At 43.3% G+C, this 13,928-nt stretch overlaps 1 protein-coding gene across 6 annotated transcripts in view; it reads left to right on the top strand.

Moving 5' to 3' along the window:
• The window catches only part of LOC111261138 (uncharacterized), a 61,665-nt gene extending 48,505 nt beyond the window's left edge, over positions 1-13,160 (top strand). For all 6 annotated transcript variants that reach the window (XM_086968579.1, XM_022834403.2, XM_022834400.2 and 3 more), the window contains exons 4-8: positions 4,940-5,078; positions 5,493-5,716; positions 5,981-6,347; positions 6,609-7,017; positions 7,228-13,160. In XM_086968579.1, coding sequence (XP_086824705.1) covers positions 4,940-5,078; positions 5,493-5,716; positions 5,981-6,347; positions 6,609-7,017; positions 7,228-7,437 — 1,349 coding nt within the window. In that variant the 3' untranslated portion in view covers positions 7,438-13,160. The remainder of the gene's footprint in view (positions 1-4,939; positions 5,079-5,492; positions 5,717-5,980; positions 6,348-6,608; positions 7,018-7,227) is intronic.
• Positions 13,161-13,928: the final 768 nt, after the last annotated feature.

The following is a 13,928-nucleotide window of genomic DNA, read 5'->3' as shown; positions in this document are numbered from 1 at the left end:
ACGCAGAGAAACGTAGGTTCAGTTAGCAGTCTGTCTGTTTCTTTGAGAAGCAGACAGATAGTAGTATCGCGAACTCCGACTGAAGGCAATGCCTAGCCCTGGAGGAAGACGTCACATCATTAAGGTACTTATTAGAAGAGAAAGGCAAGCAAGCAAGAAAAGGAAAACAGAGTATCTTTCAGTAAAACTGGATAGATTGGAGAAATTCGATGCGATTCAACGGATTCCTCAGTGGTCACAAAAGCAAGTGTCGTAGGTATTAATCTGGAGGTGTAACCTCGAGCAATAGAGCTCGAAGAATCGCCCTAGATAGGAAGGGTGACGGGCATTACTTGTAACGTGCGCTAGATGCCCGCTGTCTTCGACCGTCGATATGATTGCATGTATGATAAATTAGTATCAACTCTATATACCTAAACATCGTTGAACTAATGGTTTCGGCGGAAATACGGTTGATCTACTCCACGACGTGGTGAGCCGACGCGACAAAAAGGCTCCACTTTCGGGGTCCTGTGTTTCTTGCTGCTTCAACATGACTCTCCCAAATTTGAGCTGCTTAAAGATGGAACGTCTTCAAAACTGGTCCCTACGATAGCTCTTATCTTTGGTCAACAAGCTAGTTTACGTACAGCAGATTGTCGTTAAATCCTAACGCAAAGATTATTCACGTTTCCGTAGGTTGTTCTGCTACTATTTGTATATAAAATGTTCCTTGATGTCGCGGCTGACGCTGCTGTCTGTCCCAGGTACATTGACTTATGGACCGTCCGATCATGGCGGCCAGCAGACTACGCGGCCTTATAGGTTGTTTTGTTTGGGCTAATCTCGATTAACTGAGAACAGCGGGGACCAATTTCGTCTGTTTCCATGCTGACCTCTCGGTCAGTAATAAAACTTCGTGTTTAACGCCGCAACGGTCATTTTGCACCGGTACTTGCATAGGAGCAACTGCGTACATCGGGTAATATCAAATCCAACCCAGGTATATCATATCGACGGGCGCGAAACAACGTCTGATAAATAGAATGCCCCAGCCATCAGTTAAACAGCGTTAGCTGGGAGTAAAGTTAGCTGGAGCCGAAGCGAAATGAATAGAAAAAACGTTATTATTTTAGCGTTGTAGGCAAATATGCGTGACGAAATAAGCTGGACTATTTGTGGGTTTAGGGGGTATCGGTGAAATTACGTTAATCTGCGCTAAAATATGGTATGAGCAAATGTTTCCCTTAACAAGCTTACGGCATTTCTACAGTAGAGTAGCACCACTTAATGCTAGCAATGATAATAATCAATCTCTGAATTATGGCAAAATATGGCGTATGATGATGTTTTGAAAAGTAAACATCTACGGAGCACGTGCAGTAGCCTGATAACGCAATTGTTCTGTGCTTATACGTTCGTGTAACAAAGCACATTTCAACGCTAGATGTTATACTGCCCGTCCTATTGTATCACACCGTGTAGCTGCCTGGACGTGATTGTATAAATACGACATTAAAGACCTAACTAATATTAATTTGCACCGGTCTCTGGAGGTGTTTTCAGAAAGCTCTTTGGTGTTTAAAGTCCTGTACGTTTACACGCGCCCACCGTGTTTGCTGCGGCCTGCCCTTGTTCTAGAAGTCGCTTGTATAGTTTGCGGTGATACCTATTTGTTAGTCCGGGTCACGTCGTTTGCTCTTAGTCCTTTATAGGCAAAATTCATCATTCCTAGAACAGCGTATTTCAGAAGTCGCTCAGGTAACGAACAGGGCACGTTTGGTCCGGTTCTTAAGCGCGTACTACTTATACGCGTAACGTAATATAAAAAGCTTTTCTTCAAACGTTTAACCAACCCGCTTATGGCATGTATGAATATTATATATGTATTACAGCTTTATTATATGCAAGGCGAAGCTTCTCAGATACACAACTATTCGTTGCCAGCTTATTTCAATTGTCAAATTTAATCGTCCTAAGGACGACGCACTTCGTTATGACCTCAAGGCGACAATAGCTCGATGTCGGATCGGTCTCGCTACTGGTGATTCTAGCTTAAGGTAGAAGAAAGCCATTGCTCTCTAAGTAGTTGAGATGAATACATTTTTCATATGGGTTTAATGCGGCTCTACGGCGATCCTGGTTACAATGCGAAACAAGTACCAGGAACCAAGCAAGTCGACCCATTCGACAAAAGCGTTTTTGGCCACTACATAGCCGGCAGCATTAAACTTCAGCTATGTCGACGCGTTGTTAGGAAATCGAATGCCCAAGACAGTTGACGTTGCCCAGGACGAACCCAAGTACTACGTCCCGTTGAAACACAGGTCATCCAGACGTCACGTGAATACAATAGTGTTGGGCGTATGTCCTTTCGCAAGTGTCTGCGTGCGTGAGCGGCAATGGTAGCTGCTCGCAGAAGGGAGTACTTGTAGATAGTGGAACTGGATGAGCTTAGATTTGCAAGGCCATCTTTCTCTCGGCCATTGGAAGGGAGGTGGCACGACAGGGTTTCCGATCTCTGCATGTGTGGGCCTTTCCGCGCGTATTAGGGTACCAAATTAGTGCGGTATAATGTTAGTCTGATCAGCACAGATCTTTGCAAAGGGCCAATGGCGACGTGTATGGAATCACGTCTGGTAAGAGCCAAAGCTCTTACCGCTTAACGTAGACACGTGTTTGTGCTAGGAACCGTATTTGGCGAAAGAGTCTGATGACGAAAATGGGTTGTGTTTTAATGCCAAATACATGGATCAGGTGAAGTTTAATACTGTAGATTGCAGATGGGGCGGCTTGTAATACTTTGCTGCTGTCATCGTGATTGAATGAGCAGTTATCGAATTCCGTCTGTCTCGGCTGAGTATTTACGCATTCAGACTGATATTTGCTTCTTGGCAGCATCTTTTGACCTCAAAATATATTTGTTACCTTGTTGTTTTTATAAACTTACGTATCAGATTAGAATGATTTCTCCGGCTACGTTTACCATTCTATTTATTATAGTATATGACAATATGGAAGGTTCAGAACGCACATATATTGTATGGTTAGTTTTTCAATCAACTTGAGTCGATGAGATCAATGCTACATGCTGCAATCTAGACAGTCTAAGTGAAATAGTTGTACGATACGTTCTCGTTGCAGTATGCTGAGGTAATGAGAGTTTCCAATACAATATGCTCTCTGCATATCTGGCGAGTTGAACCATAATGATGGCTACTGCCGTCTCCTGGTGTATCCTTCGTGAGCGAGTTTTTCTCATGTTAGATCTCGTTAGATGTGTGAGACAAAAAGAAAATGGCTAAACACCCTTGTTGTCTGTGCTTGAAAACTAAGAATAGACAGACGATGTAGGAGGAGTTTCGTCATAGTCTATTTCTTGATCAGGCCCTTAACAAACGTTGTGAGCGCAAATTGGTAGCATTGCGGTGATTGTAAACATGGCGGGCGAGAGTAAATTGCATCTTTTGCTTATCATCGACATGTTTATCCAAAGTACAGTAGCATATCTGCATTGTCAATATACTGAAGCTAAAGGAGAAAAACTTACCATTCCGGTGTTTTCTAAATTGTACGCGTTCGAATTGTACACGCAGTCAATTTCAATAATTAGCAGCTATGGATATATGAAAAAAGAACCGAAGTCGAACCGTTCGTTTTACGGTACGGGGTGGTTATGTCTCGTACGAGCCCGACCTCAACGATGACCATTCCCGAATCGAGTCTCTAGCATCGTCTCAGGCATTATTAGGAGAGCATCGAGTATTTGGGTGTGATCGTATTTATGAACTGATTGTCTGTGATGTCTGGTCAATAATATATAGAGCATCTGTCTGTAAGTCATTTTGTCCGAGTCACTGAATCTAGGCAGAGATTTACCAAGTACAAAGAATCATCTTGTGATGGCTGCCAATGAAGCAGACTAGACGGTCGGACGTCAATGTAATTAGTGTATATGGCAGGACTTAGTAAGCGATCAGAGGCGTTGCGTTCGTTCAGGCCGCGCCGTTGTCGCCATCATCGGCGTTGTGGTTAGCATCATCTAACCTTCGCTCCTTCGCACTTGGTTCCGTCCATATGACGATGGCAGTCAACGACGTTTCAACGGAAGAGATATCATTCGGTCAGCATTAGCAGCAGCATTAGGTCAACGACGCTACGATAGGCTCAGTCCTCACAATACACTCCGGTGGGCTCGTTTTGGCAATGGACGCCCGGTCCAAGGAACGTTGGGGGCTTGGGGGCGATCTGAGAAAGAAGCAGAGAGAAAAATCTGAGCGTTTGCATCGTAGAAATGATAAACCAAGGGCCATTGCGATGGATTCATTTATGGATAGACAATTTTCGTTCTAGGTTTACGATCTTATCGCAGTTACGCTGCCTACTAGATAATTGTGTGAGAAAATTATATATATTCAGTTATTCCATTAGAATAATTCGTTAAAAGATGAAGCTGTTATATGCGCGTATGCTATAATCATATAGAAATAAGATAGTTTTGCCTTTCGTAGTGATCATTAATCGGATTTACATTTCACTATCACTACAGTGTAACCGGCGCAGGTCTTGAAGCGCGCCGATTGGCCGATCGATAGAATAGCAGGCATTGTTCTTGCACATTATCTTATCTTGGCCACCATGGTTATGTTGTAGGACGTTCTCTCTTAACCAACCAGAACTTAAGGGATGAAATGGCGAGCGGCGATGCCGGACGTAAAAATTCAAAACATAAAGAAAGAATGACAGCTAGTATTCGTGTCCTATAGGTCCAAAAATCGATAAAACCGATTTACGCCACCCTTGAATACAAGTTATAATGTATCTAATCTCAAGAACTTAAATGCAAATCTCGTTAATGTCCAGCAAATTATTCAACAGTAACGTGTGCTTCATTCGATATGCCAGCATACCGACAGTCATTGTTTGATATGTTGTCAAATACAACCATGTATTATTTCAGGCATGCACACTCCCCCGTACAGCATGTACCCCCCACCACACGGCAATTACTTGCCCCCTCCGCCCGACTCGCCGATGAGGTTTGGGTGGGCACCACCATCTACGATGCCTCAGCAACAAAACAACTTCTATGATATGCGGTGAGTTTCTGCTTGTGTGTACGTGAAATTAGCAGTAAAGGTTTAACGAGGTGTTTCATGTTTCTCGACTATAGTGAAAGAAATATTTAAAAAAAAATGTATATATAGGTATTTTTATTAATTTACGTCTATTTAGTGATAGCTAGCATTATTTGTAGTTAGATAGATCAATCTCTTCCTTTTCCTTTTTTCCAAGTTTTTCGTAGAGCTGATGCGCTCGAAAAGTTTAGTAAAAATGTTTCGCTGACGGCGCTATAGTCACCCCGTGAGACATTCAGCAATGTGACAGCGCAATTAGAACCGCTTTTCATGAGAATTTCTAATGCTTTCTACGCTCAATATCTGTCTCTGTGCTACTTCGACTAGTTGTCTTTAGTTTCCCTCCGTTTTGACTGACAATGGGTCGTCTTTTAGGAGTCGTGGCCCAGGAATGAGCCCAGGAATGGCCGGCGCTGGCGGACTGGGTGGCGTTAGCGGGTGGCCCTCTCCCGGCAGCCGATTAACTTCACCGAAAGTGTCAGTCACCAAGAAGAAGAACGAGACAAAACTTATCAAAGAGTTCAAAAGCAACAGATATCCCGATCTCGAGCTTAGGGACCTCTGCGGACACGTCATTGAGTTCGCCCAAGACCAGCAGGGTAAGGCCCCACTGAATTGACTCACCGCACGCAGTAGCAACCCAGGACAACAAGCCATATTGAAGGTTTATCTTCCCTGAGTCTTGCAAATGCTAAAATAAAGAAACATACTGAAGACATTTTTTACTTTATATATATATATATATGTATGTGTGTGTGTACGTATTGAACAAAAATCAAAGCAGTAAGTGATCGTCGTTTGATGGACTGCCTAAGCACTATAAAGAAATATATTCTAAGTTCGGTACGTTCGTCGATTGGTAGGGTCTAGATTCATTCAACACAAACTGGAGTCAGCTACTCCGACGGAAAAGCAGATGATCTTCAACGAGATCTTCACTTGGGTGTATTCGTTAATGACGCATGAGTTCGGCAATTATGTCGTACAGAAACTGTTCGATTTTGGCTCGGAAGAACAGAAGCTGGCCCTGGCTGGAAAGATGACTGGGCATATTGTTAATCTGACGATGCACATTTACGGTTGCCGGGTGATGCAGAAGGCTCTCGTTTCACTGCCGCCCGAAATTCGCAAGAAGCTCATCGATGAACTCCGAGGCCATGTGGTACATTGCGCTAATGACGAAAATGGCAACCACGTCATGCAGAAGTGCTTCGAGACGATTGAGCCAGGGTAAGTCACGGACGATATAAGAAATCTCCTATAGCCACCGTAATTATAATGGAGTCGATATAACGTTCTTAAATTTTTCGTTAATTATCAACGACGTTTGTTCAGATACCCGTATAACACGATTATTAGGCAGCGACACGGTTGACTGGATATGCCACAGACTAAAAGTACAAATGGGTACCGGTGAAAAAAACTCGTATCATCTCTATAGCATTTCCAGCCTATTTTAGATATGTTTGTTTCATTTGTTTTGTGAAATAGATATCTGCAATTCATCGTTGATGAATGCATCGGTAAGGTGCGACAATTATGTTCGCACAGTTACGCCTGTCGTGTGATCCAACGCTTGCTGGAGTACTGCAAATTCGAGCAATCGATACCCATCCTGCAGGAGATCCATGGAAATACGCTCGACCTGGCTCAAGACCAGTATGGCAACTACGTTATCCAGTATATTCTGCAACACGGCCTGCCGAAGGATAAATCGGCCATTATTCAGGCTATTCGTGGCAATGTCGTCGCACTTTCGTGCCACAAATACGCATCAAACGTTATGGAAAAGTGTGTTACGCACGGCTCATCCCTCGAGCGAACGGTTCTCATGGAAGAGGTCTGCGCCACGAAGGATGGCATCTTTAAGATGATGAAGGATCCTTTTGCCAACTATGTCGTAAGTTATCGTTGAATTGTGTGTTTCTATGATTAGTATGATCTCTCTGTAGGTAGCGCCTGACTGCGATTTAATAAATCAAAAAAATTCAGTTTACTCCTCACGATCTAGGCGCCCTCGTCGAACACCGATAGCATTATATGCTGAGTGTACTGATTCATCAGATTACTTCTAACAGCAGTGACAATTGGTTGTGGTGCATTGCTTCAGGTACAACGTATGGTAGAGGTGGCAGACGCCCACTATTCGAAGCTATTGGTGCAGAAGATTGCTCTGAACAAAGAACAGCTTCAAAAGTCGACATCGGGCAAACACGCACTCGCCAAGCTTGAGAAGTACCTATACAAATATCTTTCAGGCAACCAGACCGGCTCTCCGCCGCATTCCCATCACCCTCAACAGCCACAACCCGCACAGTAGACGCTGACAAACAAAGCTGCTAAGCGTCGCCGCCCAGAGCTGGACGGCGCGGGACATGCTGTTTGTTGTTGCCATTGATTATTTGATTGTTACACTACATATAATAACAAACATAAAAATGCCTCTGTTTTTTCGCACACTACGATAATTGATCGGTCGCGTAGATTCGCGGAGAGTGAAGCGTCTGATCGTTCTGGATCAGATAGTAATTACACAACTCTGCAAACTCGGGTGTTTGTTTCGTAAGATCGATAGTCAGCGACAGTCAGCACCAACGCAACTATTGTTGTTGTTGTCAATAGCTAGCAAGCGTACACAATCATGATCCTTATTGCGATATCACGATGATGATGGAGCACATAGCGTAATTTTAGTGGAATATTAGGACAGAAAAACAGATGGCGAACGGTGTCCTTTTGGCAACAGCTTCAGCGGAAGCAACAGCAGCAGCAGCAGCAGCAATAATAACGGCAGTGGTGCGATCCATAACTGTAACAGCTACAACAATAAACAAAAAAGGAAGCGGTCAAGAAAATCTAACATAACCATGGGGATAATAGTGACTAAGGGGTCGAACAAAAGTTGCTCGTGCCAGTGACGGGGGTGTTAGGCGCCGAGAGGTGAAATGTCTTGTGGTGGAGATAGTGTTTCCGGCAGATACGGAGGGATGTGGAAGGTTTTTTAGTGTACGTACACATTGTGCCGTGTCTTCTGCTACTGCTGTAAGCGGACATGACGACGTCCCGTGTGTGGGGTTGCGCAGCTTGAATCGCGAGTATGAGTTTGTGCCATACGGAAATTAAAAAAAAACGATGATGTAGATGAGAAGGTGATAGACAAAGTTGTGTACATAGCTGTCTCTTTCTATTGCTTTCACCCTATGCAAGGCGCATGGATCTAAATTGACTTCGTGGCTTCTCTCTCATGTCATTAAAATTTTGACAAAACAACTCGGTTCGACCGGTTCATAGGGATGTGCCAAAAAATGTAGTTAACGTATGGCAAAAGGGACACTACACCAAAAGCAAGACTAGACCACCTACTCTGCTCAACCTAAAGTACGGCGCTCACGAGAGCCTAACCCGGGTATGCACGAATAAACGCTACCGTGATCGGATGAAATAATGTCAATGTATAATGAACAGGAGAACGGTTCGAACAGAAAACAGCGATAACAACCGCCTGAAGATAACTGAAGAAAAACAGCGAATCCAAGGGCCCATAAGACGCCAACATTCGTAAGAAGCAGGGCAGGCCGTGCGAAACCTTGCATACGTGTTGCTCTGGTCTTGAGAGGTCAGGTGTCAGCCAACTGAACTCCTGCATAATGTACCCGTGACACTTAGTAACTGACGAAGTCAACTATCTATCCACATATATAGCAAGAGGGGCCTAAGTGGGGGGTAAATTCTAGGCGACATCGTTTGTGGAGATCGACGAAGACAAAGATTTAAAAATGGAAACGAAAGGGACAAAGCTTATAATACTTGCGAACAAACGGCAATAATGGGAGCGGAAATGGGAATCAACACAGGTTTTTGGGAGAATAACGGCACTCAGACACACACTGTAGATTGGACGCCGTCGCTAAGCGATGGTTGTCCGTTGTATCTTGTATTGTATAAGTCAGACAGACGATGTCTACCGCTGTCACTGATTTAATATTATTACTATTACCTTTATTATGAATGTAAAAACTTGTATATATATATATATATACGCGGCTCCGGACCGCCAACCTGGCATGTGGCACTGCAACCTAGCATTCTCTGGGCGAGGGGCGTCTTGACCGTGCCGGAGTGGAGTTTACTCTCCGTCTGTCTTTCACAACTTCGAGTAGACTGTGAAGCCTGGAATCGTAGGGCACGGAACACAGCAGTCGCCAACAGAGCAACGTAATAATAGCAACAATACAATGGAAACACTACATATGAATGCACAAAACAACGGAAGAGAAAGAAAGTGCCTAACACGCGGCTTAATGTTTTGTCTTTCGCCGCCGCAGCCTACTTTTTGCCAAAGCTCCAACCAACAGCAGGTGACTCTGACCAGCGTCGACCCAACGCACTTCGTGGAATCGTGGGTGATTAGATTTTGTATATTGCAGCCTTCGTGAATTGTAACTGTGCCGAAAACGTGGCAAGAACTTAATCCTGATTAAAACTGGAAATGAAATGAAACTTTCGGAAGTTAGAGAAATTACGTTAACGTAAGGTGCTTAATAGAACGTGACATCGGTGTACATAACGCTTAAATTCCCAACAAAGACGGGTCGCTGCAAGAGAACGTCACAAAAGGATGTGCTCTTAGTTCACACCGACGTACGTTCCTTTGGCGATCACGGAGTATCAGAAAGGAAGGATAGACAACTTAAAAGGCGTTACCGTTCAGATAAACCCACATAAGGTAATATGTAGTGAACGATTACACACAAACCGAGCGCAGCGGGATAGTAACCCATTATTTTGGTAGTAAGACTTGCAAGCGCATAGAAGATGAGCGATTATAATTTAACGGCTAGCATACGAACCCAATTAAAACTCTAATACCTAGGCATGGAAGACATTGTATACTTTATATTTTGTATATACATTTGCCTGAACCTATTTTGCTAAACATATAGGGCGGCACGCACGAGAACCTAACGTGGACATCCGGAAGCACACGCTATCATGATCGGATGAGACAATGAATGAAAAGGAGAACGGTTCGAATAGAAAGCAGCAAAAATAGCTGCCAAAAGATAACTGAAGAAAATCAGTCGAACCGAAGGATTTGTTTGTTTGGAAGTTGTTTCGGAATGTTGATGAAATGATGGTTATGGATCCCTCAACTCGGCTGATCTTCTTCAGTTATCTTCAGGCAGTTATTTTTGCGGCTTTCTATTCATATTGTCTCAAAAACCAAAACAATGGGTCACTATCCCGCTGCACATATACGCTGCTGCTTAACATATCTTTTTTACTAAACTATACACGTAACTGATTCTTGCAACGTCATGCTTACTGTTCCCCCTATTTGTGTTACTATAAATGTAAATTGACGTTCCATGTCTTATGTCTTGGATACACTAGGTTCGTATTCCAGCAAGCTGATTCATTAGTACCAGCTTGGAACACTACTTACAGCTGCCTTCAAACAGACAAATATCCGACCTAATCTCACTCGACCCTCCATATATGTTTACCCACGAGCTACGTTGTTTTAATTAATAGATTTCAATGTTATTAACTATAGATACTTCCGTTCTCTTCTTCTGGATCAGCTTTCTTCCCACGTTTAGTACAATAGTAGTTTCCTAAATGTCTTCACCAAAGTCCAGTTCCCACGTTAAACGCATGCATATCGACAGGTAAAACTTGCGATCTTTGCAGTTATACAATCTGCGCAAAAGTATACCAACAGGGTTTTATGAGTTTGTCTTAGTACTATATTTGTTATTTTTGTGACTCATTACGTGGGTTTGTGTGTAATCGTTCACTACATATTACCTTATGTGGGTTTATCTGAACGGTAACGCCTTTTAAGTTGTCTATCCTTCCTTTCTGATACTCCGTGATCGCCAAAGGGACGTACGTCGGTGTGAACTAAGAGCACATCTTTTTGTCACGTTCTCTTTCAGCGGCCCATCTTTGTTGGGAATTGTGGAATGTTGGAACGTACTATTAAGCACCTTACGTTAACATAATTTCTCTAAGTTACTTTAATGGAAGTTTCATTTTATTTCTAGTTTTAAACAGGATGAAATTATTGCCACGTTGGCATAGTTACAGTTCACGAAGGTGTCAATAGACGAAATTTAATCACCCACGATTCCACGAGGTGCGTTGGGTCAACGCTGGTCAGAGGCATAACACCTCCGCCTCGCCTTGCGAATGATCATCTAGTGTTCTTATTGTACTGTTTTTATTACGTTGTTACTCTTGTAGTACTGTTGTTGACATACTGTTATTTTTGTGACTACTGTGCATGTGTTTGTGAGCGTTATTGTCATCGTTGTTCTGTTGATATATAATGGAAAAGAGAAATTCGTATTTCTATACTGCCTTCTAGTCGTTCTGGTTCATTAACACCTGCGGTGCTCCGAACCGTGCGATTCCGTGCTTCGTAGCATAATTCACTAAGAAAACTTCACTTAGGAAAGCTCCAGGCGCCTCCCATCTAGAAAGGACTGACGTTTTTTATATATATATATTGTTGCTGTTAATTTTCCGATAATTTTCTGTTCGAACCACTCTCCTCCTCACTATACATTGACATTGCTTCATCCGATCACGATAGCGTTTATTTCTGCATACCCGAGTTAGGCTTTCGTGTGCGCCGTACTCTAGGTTGAGCAGAGTAGGTGGTTTAGCCTTGCTTTTGGTGTAGTATCCCTTTTGCCATGCGTTAACTACATCTTTTGACACACGTCCCTGTGAACCGGTAGAACCGAGTTCTTTTGTCAAAATTTTGATGACATGATAGAGAAGCCACGAAGTCCATTCAGATCCATGCACCTTGCGTAGGGTGAAAGCAACAGAAAGAGCCACCTGCATAAACGACTTCATTTACCACCTTCTTATCTCCATCATTGCTTCCTTCATTTAGTATGACACAGATCGATATACACGATTCAAAACATCGTCATGTCCACTTAACGTGGCGACAGCAGAAGACGCGGCACAATGTGTACGTATGCTAAAAAACCTACCTCATCCCTCCGTATCTGCCGGAAACACTGTCTCCGCCACAAGACATTTCACCTCTCGGCGCCTAACACCCTCGGTCACTGGCGCCAGCAGCTTTTGTTCGACTCCTTAGCCACGATTCTTATTATTATCATCCCCATGGTTATGTTAGATTTATAAAATATATATAATTACAAACACACGGACGACGATTGCATAGTGGGTGACGTCTTTAGCACATAGTCCTTACAGGATATATATAATGTGTACATATAGATTCTTTGTACTCGTGATGATTCAACATAATAACGTTTGCACACGAAAGAGAAGACACATGTCGAGCGGATTGTGGCCTCCACTCCGCCAGCTGCCGTGGTATCAGTTTGAACGATTTATTTCATTAATGGGTATGTTGTATGGGTAATGATGGATGCAATTCAAATAACTCGTTGTTTCGATTAGGTTGTTACCTCGTTGCTAAGGATTGGCTTTTACAGTTGATGGTACAAACAGCACATTCTTGTATACGTCCGCGACAAAACAGTTACTTCTAGTAAGGTTTCCTGAGGGTTACCGTATTTCCTTTGTCGGTCATTCGTTCGTTCATTGACAAAAGCAACGGGGGCGCGCAAGAGGCAACCAACATCGGACAAGTCGACTGAGTCAACATGTTATAATAGCACGGAGTACAATAATTATTAACTGTCATATTTATTATATGTATACATAAATGCGATTGTATTTTATAAACGTATGAAGTTTAATTTAAACCCTTCAAAATTGATGTGTCCGGTCAAAGAGACTGCCCAGCGAAAATACTGCAACGTATGCCCCAGGCAGGCATACGAGTCATATTCCATCACATCTTATACAGACGCACGTAGTGTCTAGCACATGGAAACCTGCTGAACCACAACAAAACATTTGATGAAAGCCATGTACTGCAAACGTGTCACACTTTGCGTCAATTAGCTTTGCTCGCGCCTCTCTACGCTTTGTTGGTCACCAATTGGACAACAATAACGACAATAGTAAAAAACGGCCTCGAAATGATTACCTTGCTATTATTACTCACGCTGCTGATGGGCGAAGATGCTACGTTACATTCGTGGCTGTGTGTGAAAGCGTTCGTTTGCCAGCTTTGTTTGTTTGTTTGTTTGGTATGTGTGTATATGTGAAAATAGTGAAGTCGGCCTGAAATGGATAATAAAGCGAATACTTGCAACAGCAGCGTCAACAACGGGCAACAGACGTCGTTCGAAAGCATTCACGTGCCCGCCTTCGAATTTAGCTGATGATTGTGAGACCAGTGCAGGAAGAAGGCATAGTAGAAGAACCGCTCTGTGTCCCAACCTTTTAGCTTATCGATATAGTCTTAGCTGGTTGATTGCGGACTGCCTCTAGTCAATCGGCTAAACTTCGAGAGGTGAGAATTTCAACTGCTCCAATTGCAGTTCCGGTTAGCTGCTGGCCTTGTTGTAATTGCGGCAGTTCCTGAGGTGATTTTCCTGTTCGAAAAAGACCTTGACATACATGCTTGCTTGCAACAAGATGATGCGAGTGAACGTCTGCACGTCCATGTATGTGTCTAAAACGCTGCTTTGGCTACGATAGCTAGCTATTGGCAACGAAGGGCAGAGGAGAACTTTTGTTTAGCACACAAGTAAATTCAAACGAGCCGTGGCCAGCTAAGCTGTCGCTGACGCCTGTGAAGAACCTGCATGTCCAACAGCGTTGTGTATAGAAAATGAACAGTCAAGTGGCAAGTGTAGGAAAAACGGGAGACATTGCCTAACGACGTTTGTCCAATGCGCCACACGG

This window comes from Varroa jacobsoni, unplaced genomic scaffold, assembly GCF_002532875.2.
Source record: "Varroa jacobsoni isolate VJ856 unplaced genomic scaffold, vjacob_1.0 scaffold_523, whole genome shotgun sequence".
Taxonomy (NCBI): Eukaryota; Metazoa; Arthropoda; class Arachnida; order Mesostigmata; family Varroidae; genus Varroa; species Varroa jacobsoni.
The sequence above is the reverse complement of the archived record's forward strand: the minus strand, read 5'-3'. Positions and strand labels throughout refer to the sequence as shown.